General features: G+C 39.0%; 1 protein-coding gene across 1 annotated transcript; it reads right to left on the bottom strand.

Moving 5' to 3' along the window:
- Nucleotides 1-11,821: 11,821 nt before the first annotated feature.
- On the bottom strand, nt 11,822-13,387 carry LOC143849167 (uncharacterized). The gene is made up of 6 exons (XM_077358217.1): nt 13,212-13,387; nt 13,063-13,131; nt 12,499-12,570; nt 12,345-12,416; nt 12,207-12,257; nt 11,822-12,119 (listed from the first exon to the last, which is right to left on the bottom strand). Exons 2-6 carry the CDS (start codon nt 13,080-13,082, stop codon nt 11,975-11,977), a joined length of 360 nt encoding a protein of 119 aa, XP_077214332.1. The 5' UTR covers nt 13,083-13,131; nt 13,212-13,387; the 3' UTR covers nt 11,822-11,974.
- Between the last annotated feature and the right edge of the window lie 4,524 nt (nt 13,388-17,911).

Here is a 17,911-nt window from a genome sequence, read left to right as displayed (position 1 = left end):
ATTTAGTGTGTTAAATCCATGTGAGAACCCCCTCTATCATTGATTTATATGTTTTAGGTCATTAATATCTTGATCTGACTTTACGGATCATCAATCGGGACAAAATAAGCTAGGGTCACTTCATAGCCCGGACCCTGATTCCATTCCGAGACCCGATTTCCGTAAATCGTTAGATCAATGGCAGATCTTGACCTGGGTCTAACCATCCAAAATCACCTAACCTCTCCTCTCATCCTAACCACCCAAACCTCACCTAACCTCACCTAACCTCTCCTCTCATCCTAACCATCCAAACCTCACCTAACCTCACCTAACCTCACCTAACCACCTAACCTCACCTAACCTTACCTAACCTCACCTAACCTCACCTAACCTCACCTAACCTCCTATCCCATTCTCCTATAAATACCCTCTCATCCCACCATCCAAAGAAAAAAAGGAGGAGAAGAAGGGGAGAACCCCTCTCTTAGAAAATTCAAGCCCTTTCTCTAGACCGAATCCCTCTTCTCCATAAGTTTGCATGGAATATCGTTTACAAAAAGGTATGCCTTTTGGAATTTTATTTTCTTTTCTATATTTGTATGATTGAGTGTTGTTTTGCGTATATTTTGGTTACTGTCATGTTTAATTTCGTACCGGTTTGGCCTTTGTCATGTTCTCACTTATGCTAAATATAATTAATGTGTTAGGGTAATTAGAACCTATTAGAGTGGGATTTTAAAATCATTAGCTTTTTTTTAGGAATTTCGGATTTGTTTTGGGAAAACAATTCATTAAAAATTTTGAACATTTACAAGAAAGAAAACTTGAATTTTACATGAATTATCAAAACCCATTTAATTTGGCTTACAAAACCTCCATCTTTCAATTGATAACAACAGCCCCCACTCCAATTTGATAACAACAGCCCCACTCAATCTCAAGAACCCAATATCCATACCCCACCTTGCCAAGTAGATAAAAACAACCCCTTTTTCAAACATCCCATTTGAATCTAATCTCAGGCCTATTCAAGCCATTTTTCATATTCACCGTCTTTTAATCACTAAAAAAATAAGAACTATCAAAAGAAAACATGGGGGTGCCAATATCATTCCCGTCATAGTGCTAGCTGTTAGACTTTAAACAGATTTTTCGACCTCTAAACAACAGAATCGTGGGAAATGGTTAACTACAAAGTCGTAGATATTTTCGTTCCGTTTCCAACGAGTATTCGTGCTAGATCAGACGGCGAGCGGTTAAAAAGTTAAGTCCAAAATGGTTGCGGCACACCTTTAGGCATTTCCAGTTTAATGTTGCTGTCCTTTTGTTTGCAACACAAATTCGAACCTCTAAATCACAGATTTACAAACAATGGAGAACTACAAAGTTGTAGCCCTATAAAAGATCTTTCCAACGCATGTTTGTACGTTGAATTTGGCCAAGCTGTTAAAAGAGTTACGACAGTTTTAGTGGGCTGCATTTGTTAGATCTTTTAATGGTCAATGGTTTGTCGAATTTGTGCAATTGTCAAAACTTGGTTGTGTTAACGTCATTTTCCAAACCAAAATCGAAAGACATTAATCTAAAGTACATCCAACCTAAAATTAACAAAACTAAAATTCACCCATTTAAAATCCACTGATAAAAATCCGTTAAAAGCCATTAACCAAAAGACCACTAAAAATTTCAAGTGAAACTAAAACCTTCTAAATAAACAACTTTAAAAGCTACCAAACACACTAAATACCTTCAGATAATAAAAGCTTCAAGAAAACTTTAAAAGTTTCCACAAGCCCAAAAGAATTCGAGATTCCCAAGAGCCGGTGGATTCAAAATTCCTTTAGGAACCCTTAGAGCCCAATTTAGGAACACTGGTGTCGTGTCCTAAGTTTTAGGGAGTCTTAGGTTTTAGGGAGTCCTAGAGTCAGGAGTCCAGCCTCATCACAGACGCTTGCTATGTATAGCAACCGTGCCATAGGTCTAGTTACACTAGTCACCCACTCTTTCCCTAGGACAAGCCTAGTAAACTAGGATGTAGGCTAACCTGCATTAGTCTAAGGGAGAACTTGCATTTAGATAAGAATCATATAACATCTTAGATGAAATCCTAGGATAATAAAATCCTCAACTTGAATTAAATAACTTCTCTTAAAACTGTTGAAACAGTCAATCCAGTCTAGATCGGTGTCCTAGTTGAGTTAGGCATAAGTAGCTTAGCTTAGGTGCACCGAACTACGTCGACTCTGATCCCAGTGAGGGCTTGGGTACGTAGGCAGCTTGGATGTCTGATGGCATACCACCCGCGAGTCGGCACCACAACAAATTGTGGTGTTTTGTATATTAATTTTCTTGTAAATACTTAATCAAATCACTTAGGACTTTCCATGAAATTAGAATTCTAGGAGAACTTTCACTTAGATTGAATCCAGACAAATTAATAAATCAAGATACACATTTAGGATTCTCATTGAAATTAGATCATATGATGCATGTCACTTAGTTCGCACATTAACATAGAGTTGAATGAGCCATTTAAAATAAATTTAAAAGAGTTAGCTTTTGGAATCGAAGACCGATTATCGGGCAGGAATGGTGCATGTGGCGGATAACTCTCCATACCTTCCATTCTCGTAACCAGGTAGCGAGTCTAGATTTCTGGTTAATTTCGGGTCCTAGATCCCACATCTAGGTGGCGACTCTGTCAGTCTCTTTCGTGTGGAATTCGGATTGCCTTAGTGATCCCAAGTTCACATGAAAGACGAATTCAAATCAATAATTAAATGCACACGCCAATCGCGTGGGTACGAGAGACCAAGAGAGAGAGCGCGGCGGCTCGCGCCCCACCCCTCTCGCGGGATCGGGTACCACAGCAGGGCACGGTCAAAATGGGGTGTCTACACCCTCCTTCTCTTTTCTTCTCCTTTCTTGGTCGAACCAGCTTCATTTCACATCGAACAAGCTGTTCAAAGTGTTGGGTTTCTCGTCCAAATCGGCTTCGTTCCTCATGGAACAAGTCGATTAATGGCAAGTCCTTTATCTTGGGAAAACCAGCTTCGCTTCATATGAGGCAAGTTGGTTGAAATGATTATGTTACTCGGTCGAATCGGCTTTGTTCCTTATGAAACAAGTCAACCGATGGTGAGTCTCTTATCTTAATTAGTCCAATCGACTTCACTTCATATGGGGCAAGTTGGTTGGAATGATTGTGTTTCTAATTGAGTTAGCTTTGTTTCTTATGGAACAAGCTGATCCCTTTTACCACGTCCGAATCGACTTCGTTTCATATGAAACAAGCCGGTGGGGATAGATTATTACTTTCTTTGGTCAAGTTGACTTCGTTCCATATGGAACAAGTCAATCAAAATCATTTGATCTATTACCTTGTCAGATTGGCTTCGTTTCTCGCGGAACAAGTCGTTCAAAGTGATTGATATATCTTGGTCGAATTGACTTCGTTTCATATGGAGCAAGTTGGTCGAAAGGGCAAACCCCTTTATTCTCTTCACCGCTCCTTCAGACTTTGCCTCAGCGTTTGGGACCTACGTATGGTTTTTGTGATCTTCATCTACTCGTGATTCCTCTAGGGTTTTCGGGATGTACTCTATCTTTTGAGATCTATTTCAGTTCTTTGGGATTACTCTTTGCGCGTTGTCAGGATTCTCTTCGAGTCTAGGGATTCCATCAATTTTTGGAAACATTTCGTCGGGTCAAAGCGACGACGGACTGAAACCTCCTGAGCCAAAACCCCTTTTCAAAACAAAAGGGTTAAAAAGAAACATAAAAATTTAAAAACACAAAAACTCAAAAGGGGCAAGGATGATGAACGCCAGGTCACTCGGAGCCCGCCTTTCATTCTATCTTCGATTTCTATTGCGATTTTCCTGATTTCATCGGTTTTTCAAGGTTTTATCATATTTTTTGGACGGGCGATGACGTAACGCAGCCTCCCTTCACAGGGACTGTCCTCGCGAGCCCATAGGTGATTACGTAGCATGGCCTCCCATCACAGGGAATGTCCTCGCTGAGCCCAATGATATACTATGACAATCGCGAGACTGATTTTTCCATCTCTAGGGATCAGAATCGCTGGGCTATTCCTTTGGAATCGCCCTGAGTCTATCATATATCCTCCTTTTCTTTTCCCTGGCATCTTTGGTCCTCTCACCCCGTCGATTTCTCGATTTCTTTTACTTTTTTATATCTTGTGGATTATTGTTTGTTGCTTGATTAATTTGCTTGTGTGTTTACTTTTCCAGCATGTGATTGGTTACTTTCTAGCATTATATCTTGCTTAGATGTAGTTGGAGACAGGTACTAGGGTTATGCAACGTTGGAGTTGCACCAGCCTCTTCCGCCTCCCCGCCTTTTAATGGATTATTTGAGTGTTATTCATGTATTATTTCAGTGATTGATGGGGATTGGTTGTGTTAGATAGATTTTCTTTATCCTATGTTGTGTATGTGATTGCGCATCCCCGTGCCATCCTCAGCTAGGGCAGAGTGGGAATAAGGCTTCCTTCTCATCATCCTCGATCCAGGGAATTCAAGGGAGAAATCCCTTGAATTATGTGGACTCGTCATGGGAAGTGAGGAGCAAACCCCATTTCCATCATTCTCACTCAGATCCAATGGCAGATGGGCCCACCTTGCTCAATTCCCTTTGATTGACGATTCGTGTGTGTTTGATTGCTTGATAGTTGGTAGTTGAGCCAATCAAAGTGGGTTGATCATAGTAGGACCACCTTGTAGATAGATCAATTATTTGGGGATGTTTGTTCCCATTTTACCCCCTTTTCGCCTGAAATTCCTAAAACTAATAAAATTGGCATTAGAGACCAAGTTTCATCTGGCGAATGGGGTGCCTAACACCTTCACCATTCGTAACCAGGCACGGACCCATCACTTTAGGGATGTCTACGTACCTTTTTCATCACATAGTCTCATATAAGGTCCTAGGCCCTTCATCCTAGGCGGCAACTATGTCTAGTCCCCATTGGATTCCTGATCCATGTTGAGAAACATCAATTTGAGCAAGAGAGTGGCAACACTGATAGCCACAAGGAGCTCTCCATATGTGGGGACTAAGGCCGTAGCCAGGATAGTGCTGTAGTAGAGCCCTTCGCAGCTCTTTACACTATTAACGCTCACCCTCTGAGCTTCACGTGGCTCCTCGGGTCCCACAGAATTGTGTGTCAGTAGGGAGCTGAGATTAGAGTATTTGCACATATAGCGATTTATTGGCCGAGGCTAAAATCTTCAATCCCCAAACAAGGAAAGTTGGATCCTAAGATTAGTAGTTGTTATGTAAGTAATTATCCTAAGATATTTAAGGGTTTTTGGTTTTCTTGTCCTACAAATAGTACGTGCATCTTAGAGACTAGATACGCTGAACTTAGAATAATGACGACCTTAGTGGGATTGCCATGATCCCATATCTTTTCATCCAGCCATAATGGGTAATTGGTCGACACAGTGGCTTGACACCATGAAGGAAGAGCTACTCTTAATAGAAAGGAACCAAATTTGGTAACTCAGCGAGTTACCAAATGGAGTCAAGCCAGTTGGCTATAGGTGGATCTTTAAACCTAATGTTTGACTCCAAGGATGACATTGAGATGCATAAAGTAAGATTAATCGCAAAAGGCTACACTGAGGAGGGGGATAGACTACGAAGTGACTTTCTTTCCAGTTTTAAAGAAAGACTCATTATGGAAAGGCATGTCTTTGGTGGCTCATTTTGTTCTAGAGTTGCACCAGGTGTTTTGGTAGTGGTATTTAAAGTTTTCACATATTAATAATATAATTTGAATTAAATAAAGATGTCATGGATAAATGAATATATCATAGGAACAATGGGAGTGATACCATCACTTTAGTATTTTTTGAGTTAATGGTGTACTACTCTCTAGTAGTTGTGGGGCGCCGGTTTTTTCCCTAGCGCGCTAGAGCGGCGGGGGATCACCACATTGGGTTTTCTGGGAGGTTTGTTGATCTGCATTTCTTGTGAATTCGGGATTGTGGTCCGGATTTCACAAGAATGAAAAACTCACAGTCGCCACCTAGGTTAGGGCCTAGGACCCGTGTATGTTCTTCCGATGAAATAAGGATGTATATCCGAGTTTCATTGGAGGAACAGTAACCAAAGTAGTTCTTTTGCTATGAGCCTAGAACTTATAATTTTGCTCTGTTTGTTAAGACATGATCCTTACAGATATCTGCGTAAGGGTTATGGTTACAATCAGGAAGGTGTTAGGCACGCCTCTTGCCGGAGTAAATCTGGTCTCTTGACTTGATTTGTCATTTTTGAAGAATTTAATCGGGATAACTTGTCTCTTTATCCTTTATTTGGATTAGGCTTAATTCCATAAGGTAAATAAAATGAATTTACAAAGAAAAGAAAATAAGCGGTTGTTATCCTGATTGAAGTAGTATGTTGTGATATGAGTCCCGAAAGATCTCGCAGCTGACCACAATCAGGTTAACTAAATCAAACGGAAAAGACAGTACATAAGGGAAAAGAAACTCTGGGTTTATGATTCCCTTCGTTTGTCCAACATCATTGAGCGTCAGGGCTCTCGTCTCTGTCTCTTTTGTCTATGGTAAGATCGGAGACAGAGTGGTGGGATAAGGAGAGGGAATGTAGCCCTATTTACATAAGACAGGGGTTTACGTTACAGGATCTAGGGCAAAAAGAGCCATAAATCCCATAACTACCCTGCACCGAATTTTGTAATAGAAAAAAGCTGGTAAATAAATGTAAATTTACCAGAGGAGCGCTTGTCGGGAAACCGGCGGCGTAATAGCACTGATTGGACGAAAGGGCTTCGGGTTTGCCGAGATTTTGGCAGAACAACGGCACTGTTTGGTACAAAGGGGCTTCAGGTTTGCCGAGATTTCAGCAGAACAACGGCGCTGTTTAGACGAAGGGGCTCTGGGTTTGCCGAGATTTCGGCAGAACAACGGCGCTGTTTAGACAAAGGGGCTTCGGGTTTGCCGAAATTTCGATGGAACAACGACGCTGTTTAGACGAAGGAGCTTCAGATTTGCCGAGGTTTCGGCAGGACAACGGCGCTGTTTAAACGAAGGGGCTTGGGGTTTGCTGAGATTTCAAGAGAACAACGACGCTATTATTGAAAAATAGCCCAATTGTTCTCCGAAATTCGGTAGAACAACGACGTTATTTGAAGGATATTGCTACGAATCTTCGAAAATTCGGCAAAGTGCCGACGCCCAGTGTGAGCCACCTAAGAATTTCTCTACTTTCTTTCTTCTAATGTAAAGAAACTAGGGTTTTTTAGATTCATAAGGGAAAACCAGAAGGAAATCTTCTAAAAATAACTCTGGAAATTAAAGAAAACAAAAACCAGAAAATAAAAATCTTTTCAGAGAGTTAAAATCTGATTTTACTCTTACACCCCCCCCCCCCCGGCCGCTATTTTTAGGGGATCGGGCCAAATTTTCGCAGAGTACGAAATTTTTGCACTCTACGAAATTGGAAAAATCCAATTTTTCAAAGTGCAAAATTGGACCTAAAACCGACATGGGTCGGTAACATTTCTGAAAATGTGATTTTTCGTCTCTTTTGACGGATTTTTTGGGAGTTTTGGCGGATCGTAACTCCTCCGTTTAAACTTCAAATCGCATGCTGTCAGATCCGTTGGATTCCTCGTTCTGAGGAGATTCCAATGAACCTAATATCGATCGTTTTCAGAACACGAATTGTTTTTAGGTAAAAATGAATGTTTTTTTTACTCAAAGCTAACTTCTCGGTTGAAATGCCGTGTGAAAATGGATTTTTTGGTTGTGCCGTAAGGCATGACGCCGTGTAAAGACGGGCTTTTGTTTCACCTCTGGGGTAAAATTCATTTTTGAGAAATTCCCTTAGTTTCATAATCTAAAGAGATACTGAGAGAAAAACGACAGGTGCTCTAGGACTCGTCATGAGACTCGTCCTCGCGACAACCTATCATTAGTTCCACCTTAACAAAATTGGGTGTCTATAGTAGTATTATTTTGTCCATGTTATATTGAGACCAAGCAAGCACAGGCTCCTGGCCTAGGTAATTCTTCTGCCCAAAGCTGATGAATTACTCTAGTGCCATGTTGACTATATCTTGGTAGGAAACTTCTTATAAAAGATCTAGGTGGAACATTTTAGTCCATGTTCACCTAGTTATGACTCAAAGATTACTGATATTGTCGCAGAAAGCCTATAATGAGAAGGTCCTTAAATTATCAACATGGATAAGTGCCTCACTAGTGGTTCCTCTTGTGGTTAGTGATGACATATTCAGTTAAGTTTGTAGCCCCAAGATTGAACACGCGCATATAAAGAGAATCCACTATAGTTCCGCAGCTGGGAATCTCATAAATGCTTGAGTTTGTACCTGTCTCAGCATAACTTATGTGGTGGGCAAGCTTAGAAGGTACCAATGTGATCTTATGCATGGATCATTGGGAAGCTGCCAAGAAGGTTGTGTGTCGTCTATACGGGAATGAAGACTCACATACAGTAGATAAGATGTCCTTAAGAAAATTGGTTGATCTAATTCTGACTTTGTAATTATTAGACACCTAAAGTTCTGCTTAAGGGTATTTTGGTAGAAATTCTTGAATCGTGGAAGAACGTAAGATATACACCATTAGTTGCTTCCACCTTGGGTTTGGAGTTTATAGTGTGTTACAAGGCCTTAAGTTATGCCTTGTAGTTGCGGAATTTTGTCTCAAGGTGTTATCTTGTTGATAATAAGCAAGTTACTGAGAATGTGTTGTGATAATTTTGTTGCGGTTTATTTTTCCAAGAATTACAAATAAAGTAAGGAGTCAACGGGTTGACATGTTGTCGTGAGGAAAATAATTCAGGGTCAGTTAATGCATGGTTTTAAATTTCGGCCGAAAAGAAATATTTCGGTTTCGGTGGAAAACAAAACGAAATTCACAGTGAGTCGGAAAAGTACCAAATTTCGCCGAAACGTTTCGGAAATTTCAGTGAAATTTTGGAATTTTCGGTGAAACGTTTCGGTTAAGTACAAAATTTCACCCGAAATTTCGGAAATTTCAGTGAAACGTTTCGGAAATTTCCAAAATTTCGGTGAAATTTTTACAAGATTTCGGCCGAAATTTCGTACCGAAACCGAAACCGAGATTTAAAACCTTGAGTTAATGTCTATTGAGTATATAGGTACCACACTTATGTTAGCAGATCTAATAACGAGAGGATTACCACTTGAAGTCGTTAATGACCATAAAGCGCGCATAAGGTTGGTAGGTAAGGCCGAATACGTTGATTGGTGGGATTTTACATAAAATTTATAGACATTGTATTGTGATCACTTTTGAAATTTTGATCATAATAAATAAAGTTATCTGCTTTTTCCATTATTTGTATTGCGCACATTGAATGTATTTTTGAAAGCGGAATGTCGATAATGATATAAAGTGGACCATATTCATGTTGGTAAGTTTGCTAACTTCGTGACCGTGGGGAGGTTATTGGATAATATCATTCAATGATTACATGACCCGTTGTTGGTATAACTTATTGAACGGAATGTAAAGTTAGTTGATGAGAAAGGTATAAAGCCCATGCAAGCCAAGTGGGAGACTGTTGGACGTTTTCCTTTCTTTGGGTTTCCAAAGATGGAGTTTCCTTTTTGGATTGGAATTCTAGAACATTGTTCTATGTCCTAGAGTTGCCAGATAAGGTTGTGGTTTTGTATTCAAGCAACCTTTCATCATATATTAGTAGCCCTTAAGTTTAGTAATGTTTGGAAGTGAAAATTATGACTTGTATTAGTTGTTAAATTTACAACTAAGAGGCCAAACGAATTGGGCACTTTAGGAAAGTTTTATGGGAGCTTTTTTTCTTTTTTTTTTCCTATAAAAGAGACCCTTGGCCCCTCTTCCTACTCCGACAAAACTTGAGAGCAATTCGAGAGGTTGAGAGTTTGCTGAAAGAAAGGTTTCCCATAAACTTAGAGGTGTGTGAAGGAAGAGAAGAACGAAAGGGCGTTTCTGAACCTTCACCGTGCTCGGAAAAGACTTAAAGTTTATTGAATTACGCCAATTGAAGGAGCAGGGATGGCATGAGGTATTCCTAACCCATCTCACTTAAAACGGATTTTTCTTTGTTTTCAATGCCAAAGATCTAATGGGATCACTAAAGTAGTGTTTTAAAATAACATCTCATTCTAGCCTAACTAAATGGACGGGAAACAGATTGAAGAGAATCTTCGGAGGCGACAATTAGTCGCTCCAAAGAATTCTAATTTTTAGTCTAAAAAGAAGGTGGAAGTTTGGAAATTGCCTTAGCGGGTCAGCTAGCCAAATGAGATTTTAGAGATATTTTTTCTTCGCTCATACTCCACACCTAAAAAGGAGGAGAATCCCGTAAAAAAATCTTGTTGTCGAACAAGCCCTAAGGTTTTGAAAGGTTCTTGTACTCCAAATATTGCTCTAGCAAGTTGCTAATTTTGGGCCCAAGATACCAAGCGAAAATTGGCTGAGATTAGAAAGCTTTATGGAAGCTTTCATCTCTTATAAATATGGCCCTAGGTCCATCTTCCTCTCTCTTATGTTTTTACATCTCTTGTAAGAGACAATTCACGTCAAAGAAAAGGTTTCCCATTGATTAAAGAGAGTAGAATGAAGAGAAGAGCAAGGGGCGTTTCCTGGTTATCTTCGCACTTAGAAAGCGAAACTTCTTCGTTGGATTCGAAGTAATGTTAGTTTATCATTTGGTATCAAAGCATTGGTTGTAGGCTTTCAAAACCCAAGAAAATGGACGGAATGTCAGTTTATACAAAACCTGTAGTTTTGGTATAGTCGTCGCCGGCCAGAGACTTTTCCAGCAATCGGCCGACACTATTGCATTCACTCATTGAAGGATCATCTTTTAAAATTTGAGAATGGTCCGACGGCTGGTTAAAGAGTTATGGCTATTTAAAGAGAGTGTTGGTTTTGGAAACAAACTTATTTTTAGAAACATTGAGCAGACGCCAAAAAGTTAGATAGTTGGCGGCGACCAGAGACTTTTCTGGCAATCAGACATTTGTAGCAATAATCATGGTTTTAAATTTAGTCTGAAATCTGAAATTTTGGGTTTCGGTGACCGAAACCGAAATGGTACATACCAGACACATTACTTTATTTCGACGGAAATTTTGAAATTTCGGTCGAAATTTTAGGAATTTCGACCAAAATTCTCTATTTTTTAATTATTATTATTATTTACCCAAAATTTCGACCGAAATTACCAAAATACGGCCGAAATTTCGTAATAAATATACAATCTTTAATATTTCATTGGATTTCGGCCAAAATTTTGGTATCGGTGAGGTCTGAAACCGGTACCGAAACCGAAATTTAAAACCATGTTAATAATCTCCACTGATATGGGAATCACCCATTAAAGTTTTATGGCGATCTAACGGCTGGTTAGAGAGATATGGATGGTTAAAAAGAAGTGTAAATTTTGAAAATAGAATGGACATATTTTTGAAAACTCTGTTTTGACCACCGGAAGAAGGGGTTACCGACTTACCGCTGGTGAGGGGACTGATTTTCTGGTGATCGACTAAACTCATCTTGTTCTTCTTAGACTTTTGGATCTCCCTATAAAATTTGAACATGATGCAACTGTTGAGGAAGGAGATATTGGGAGTCAAAGATTAATTCCCCTTTGAAAAATATAAAAACTTCGATATATTTGGAAACTTTTGGACACCAAAAAAGGAGTTTCCTCCGAAAACTAGACCATTTTCCAGCGAATAAAATATCAAAAAATTGGTAAAATTTTGATACATAGCATAACAAAATACAATCATTTACCCATCATACAAGATAGAATCACATCCCTATTATTTCTAAAAATTTAATAAATTTTTACACCAGTTTATCTGAATTAAATCAGAATTATTGCTGCTCTTCACAAAATGCAAGAACACATTATCATCTCTAGCTTTGCTCTTTGATCCCCTAAGTTGAGGCCCTTGTTATTCATCTACCGAACATATCCATCGATATCCCTTATATAAAGTAAAACTAAGTATGGAAAAACCTATCCCTCCACCGATCGAGCCTCCAACCGTTGCCTTTTTACTCTTTCTATTGAGATAGAGATCAGGATTGTCTGTATTACTGCAAAACACATAAAATGGGTGCAATTACATATATTTTTCAGGCTTTTGGATGCTATTAAAATCAATTTTGTGCTATAATCCTCACTTGGGAGATGATCTATTTCCATTGAGATGGAGATCAGGATTTTGTGTGATACTGCAAAACACATAAAATGGGTGCAATTACATATATTTTTCAGGCTTTCGGATGCTATTAAAATCAGTTTTGTGATATAATCCTCACTTGAGAGATAATCTCTTGTTATTGGCTAGAGAATCTGGAATGTTGCCGGTGAAATTGTTATCGGCGAGATTCCTAAAAATCAAAACAAGGCGGTTAGAGAATGAGAAGAGCATCATATTAATTCTTTCGCGTGTAACAAATTTTTTGCACTTACAGTATCTTTAGGTTGGACAAGTTTCCCAGGAAATCTGGAACAGGGCCCGTAAGAAAATTTTGGTGTAGGTCTCTGAAATTGACAACGGGAAATGTTAGTGCTAAATCAAGAACAGTCAATTTTATTTTTATTTTTTTACTTTAGTTCGGTATTGGCTCCAAAAAAATACTTAATAAAAACAGTCAAATATATGAAAGTGCTAAAAAACACGTTTAATATATTTAAAATTTTATTTCAGACGTGAAATTAGAAAGTTGGTCAAAGAAACGCATTTAATAAGTTTTAAACTAGTTTTAAACGTTCTAATTAAAAAATAGAGTTCTATTATTGTAAAAGGGACTTTGCAATTCATTGCGGGGGCGTGGCCACCCCCATGCTATATGTGCCTCCGCCCCTGGGTAAGAAAATGATATGGGTAAGGGCAATGCAGCCGAGCAAGGAAACAAACAATTCTCGAAGACAATGACAGGATTGGAAATTAAAAAGAATTTGGATCCATATGAGTCAACTAGTTTACAGGCAGGTCAAGTTTTGAGTTAGGTAACGAGTTGTAGAACTACTTACATGATTTCAAGAGCTATCATCTGACTGAAATCAGGGAGATCACCTTCCAAACCATAACCAGAGAGATTGCTGCAAAAAGATAAACCCATGTTGTAATGAAGAAAATAAGGATAAGTATTGAATTAGAGAGGAGACTAAATCCTCCTTACAGTGCGATTACTCGAGGTGGTTCATCTCCATTGCAATTTATCCATGGCCAAGTAGTGCTCTGAGGGAGACAAGGCTCCCCAGTCCACCCGTTTAGTTGTCCGAAACTGCTCGCAATGTTTGCTAATCCTTGCACTGTTTTAATAGGCAAAAGACCACGTCTAGCTCCAAGCAATTATACAAAGCTATACACATACATACGGATACATATACACACCATATACACCCTAGTATTCCAGGCCCATAATATGAATGGGTCTAAAATGGTGGGCCCAGTAGGCCCCACCCTAATGCATGAGTTTGGTAGAGATGGTAGGTCCCATGAAAACCTATAGTGTAAAATGGTAGGCCCCACTCCATAAAAAAACATCAGTTGTAAAGTGGTGGTCCCATCCCACCAATACCAAGAGGTGTAAAATGGTGAGCCCTATCCGATGCATGGGTTTGGGTGGAGATGGTGGACCTGCCACATCAAAAAATGGTGAACCTCATCATGCTTGGGGGGGGCGTGGTGTTTAGAAAAGGTTGTCCAGTAAAAAAAATTCTTTGGAAAGAAAACAAATAACAGCGAAAAGAAACATGGTTAGTGTATAACAAGATGCTCAAGAAAGTAGGAAAGTACCCGGGCTACCTCCCCAGTGTAGGCCAAACTGCATGTAGATGCGTGGCCCACATGCAGAATATGCAGTGTAACAATCCCTAACTTGGATACATGGATTTTATAATGCAGGATTGTAATATCTTAAATTTTACAATCTAAAACTTTGATTTTATAAATTCAAACCTGGATTTTATATGCTAAAACCTCGGTTTTGCCATCCTGAAAATGTTCAATCCAGGTTTTTGCTTATAAAATCCAGGTTTGAATTTATAAAATCGAAGTTTTATAAAATCCTTGTAACCAAATGGCTCCATCGATGTCTTCAAATCATTTTCCATAACAACAGTGTTTCGCGCCTAGCATTACAAGGCTTTAGGACAACAAAGGAAAAAAAAAAAGAATCAAAGGCTCCGAGAAGTAGTGAATCCGTACCATCGTCATCATTTGTTCCGGGGACGATTATCTCACTGTAGGTATACACTTCGACGGCACTGATCACCGGAGCCAACGTTGTTCCCTTAGCAGAATTCAGTGTTATATTCATGGGACCCACTGCCGGAAGGGTACTACTTTGAGATACTACTATACAAATATCATACTCTGTGCTGACCGTCCCGCCATAATCTCGTCCATCGATTTGTATGTTGAACCATCTGTGATCATTACTACCTAAATCGAAGACTTCAGTAAAATATAAGGCAATGTAGTTTGTACGAATAGTTTGAGGGAAATCCAACGGTGGTAGGACCACTTGTGTGGCATGATCGGGTGCCTCGACTTCATTGCGAATTGCATTGAAAGGTGGATCATTGTTGGCATTTTCTGAGAGGTATGAAAAATTCGCACTCCAAACCCATAAGTTATCGATGATGCTTGGCGTCCATAATCGGTTGTAGCTATCGTCGGGGTAGCTGGAGAAGATTAAAGTCAGTAGAAAGATGTCTCAATTACTTGAAAAGTGATAAAAAAAAAAAAAAAGACCGTTTTTTAAGCTACATCCCAACAGCTAGTGTTTTGTACTTAACCCTTTGTTTTAGGGAAAATGAAAATACCTTCAGGCCCCGCTTGTTTTGGATTTTGAGAATCGATTGTTAGTCCAAAACTGATTATTGCACTCAAAATTAAGGCTCTGTTGGTTTAAGATTATGACAACTGATAGTGAGTGTCAAACCGATTATTAGACACAAATTTAAACGTAATTTTGAGTCCAATGACTTAATGAGGTGACGTGGAATGATAAAGGAATAATAAATGCAATCAGGTGATGTGGATTCAATGGGGTATTGTAATTTAGCATTCCTCATAAGGAGAAATTATACGATGCCCCACCATCAAAATAGAGGGCGAAGAGAGACAAACCCTCTCTCCCTTGATTTTTAATCCAAGGGAAAGCAAAGCACCGTTTTTTACTTTTCCTTGGTTCAAAAACTAAGGCAGCAGGTTTTGTCTCCTTTCCGCCTTTTACATTTTGATGGTCGGGCATCATATAATTTCTCATAAATAAGATATGCAAACTTGCTTACCTTAAAAATAGAAGTATTGGTCTTTTCACAAAACTAATGATAATTTGGTCTTTTTCTGAGTCAAAATCAGGTACAGTCAAGATTTTTGTCAGTTCCCTATTGGCAGGTGGTGCTTTGATATATACTTGCAAATAGTAGGTGGTTTTTAAAAATTTTAAAAAGTGGTGGGTTTTTTAAGAATATGATAAACCAAAGGTTGTCTTATGTAGAAACCCCTTAAAATAAAGGCATTTTGAATGCATGATCATAGAGCCGACGGAAGCAAATGCTAATCCACGAGCATATTGGGTCGATCTCAAATGTCACCATATCTAAAGACCCACTATGCCATAGAGGGTGCACCTCATTGTATTACAACGAGTTCGCCCTCTACTAATTTAGTCCTCTATAAAGAGGTCATTAAGGCCCTGTTTGTTTTGGCTTTTGAGAACCAATTGTGAGACCAAAATCGATTATTGCACTCAAATTTAGGTTTAAGCCCCCTTTTTTTGGATTTTGAGAACCAATTGTGCGTCCAAACCTGATTTTGGACTCACAATCAGTTCTTAAATCCCAAAAACAAATATGGCCTTAATTTCAAGTTCAATAAGGACTCACAATCAGTTCTCAAAATCCAAAACAAAGAAGGGCCTAAATATCAGATTAGATTTAGCAAAAGAAATTTGAAAATCTTCCCCCCCCCCCCCCCCCCCTCCTCTTTCAGCAGTTTTTGAAGAGTAAAGGTGGACCAGTTGCAACAGAAGAGGAGACCGAACAAATCAGTTGTTGCCACCACATCACATGTGATACAATTGTTCCTTCGTTTTAGGAAACTCACCAAAAATTTGATTTTTTTTAACACACAATGCTTTCCCATAGGTCTTAATCTCTGTTACCGTATCATTTTCCTTTTTTCAACGATACCCTCATTTTCTAGAACTACCACCGTTTTTTAGCGAACAAAAGGGGGTGGAAATATCATCGCCCTAAGTAAAAGTAAAGTCTCATCTTACCTAATAGAAGACATCCCCAGACTTCCAAAATAGAGCCTGTAGCTTTTGAACATGGAGCAGTTTGTGTTCATGTCCTTGTACATATCTTGGCCTAGCGCCCAAGCTTGTAGCGAAGAAATGAAGGGGAATTCACCATCGTTTGTTCGAAACAAACATACATTGATATTATCGCTTTTTGATAGGAAGATGACTTCATAAAGAATGGGTTCTCCCCCGAGGATAGTAGCGACAGTCGCCCATTGGTTTCCGTTTAAATGAAGATCAAAGGTAGGAGGTTTCGAAAGTCCGTCATAGTTGCCGTAGTAAAAACCTGCTTGAATAAGTACCTTGCTGGAACTATCATACGAAGATTGCGGAGTAGGTAATGAGTAGCAGTTCTTGTTTTGATTCGTAAAGAAGCGGAGGGAATTCATCTGCTCAGATGGAGAAATCCCTGAAACTTCTTTGTTTTGTCCTGTTTTAATGAAGTCACCATCTGTTTTCCACGTAATTCCATTGTCTGTGTATTCTTTATCTCTTCCGCAATCGATACTTACTTCTTGCTCACCTATGGTTGCTGAAATACATGATAAAAAAGAGAAAGAAATATGTTGGGAGAAACTTATCAAGAAAAACAATTTCTAGTGAAACATGGAGGCACATTATGAATTACACTATCCTTAAGAAAAATATGACCCCATTTAAGAGAGATATCTAGGACAAATGTTGCCCCACTTTTTAGAGTGTATGAGATCTCATCATTGGATCGTCTAGGTGGTAGATTAGACAACTAAGCTAGATAAGGTAACTAGGCTGCATGAGGTAGCTAGGCTTAGACAAATAATCATGCTATATTTATCGTATTTTTATGATTATCCTTTTGAGTATTCTATATAAACACTCGTTGAGGTTCTTTGTAATAAACTAAGTAGCATTAATAACCCATGTATGTTCTAATATAAGCCCAATAAGATAATGGACCGGTGTAGTGGGCCTATTTGGGCTAGAGCCCACTAACCTATTAAAACCCTAGTATATCTAATATATATAGGGGCTGTAGGCAACAAACTTGGTATTCCAAATTAGATACTTTGGGTGTAATGCTTCAAGAAAACCCTAATTTTGAAAACGAATTGGGCGTGGGTATTGCTTCCTCAAAATCGTTTGGGTCTCCTTTTTTTTTTTCACCCATCTTGCAGTAACCACTCTATTTCGTTTACTCATCTAGAGGGATTTTCTGAGAAACCCATCTTGTTTTGGATCGTTTTGGGCGTAGTTCACTGAAATTATCTCTTGGGATCGTATGAACCTCTCAACAAAAGAGTCGTCTGCCTCAAGCAAGTCAATAAGCATTTGAAATTCTAGAGTAGAATCAATCCTCTGTTTATTGGGCAAAAATCTTCACAATCAATTTACATTTTTTGGGTGGGTTTTCCTCTCTCTGCTTGTGGCGAATTGGAAAACAGATTTGGAAGTTTTCTCACTATGGTTTGGGGATTTTTGCAACCCTAGATCTTGCTCTGGTTCTCTTCAAATATGCAGATCTTGACGCCCACCTGGTTTGAGGTTGTCTTTTGTGGTTTCATAACTCTCTCTCTCTCTCTCTC

The sequence above is a fragment of the Tasmannia lanceolata genome, unplaced genomic scaffold (assembly GCF_043159265.1).
Source record: "Tasmannia lanceolata isolate RefF3 unplaced genomic scaffold, GAP_Taslan_0.1 ptg000016l, whole genome shotgun sequence".
Taxonomy (NCBI): domain Eukaryota; kingdom Viridiplantae; phylum Streptophyta; class Magnoliopsida; order Canellales; family Winteraceae; genus Tasmannia; species Tasmannia lanceolata.
The sequence above is the reverse complement of the archived record's forward strand: the minus strand, read 5'-3'. Positions and strand labels throughout refer to the sequence as shown.

Excerpts from the sequence above, each read along its gene's own strand:
- LOC143849167 (XM_077358217.1), bottom strand. The coding sequence starts at position 13,082 with ATGATAGCTCTTGAAATCAT. Across the intron at positions 12,258-12,344 it reads AACAAGAGATTATCTCTCAA|TATCACACAAAATCCTGATC; the intron begins GTGAGGATTATA and ends TGTGTTTTGCAG. Across the intron at positions 12,120-12,206 it reads GGAAATAGATCATCTCCCAA|TAATACAGACAATCCTGATC; the intron begins GTGAGGATTATA and ends TGTGTTTTGCAG.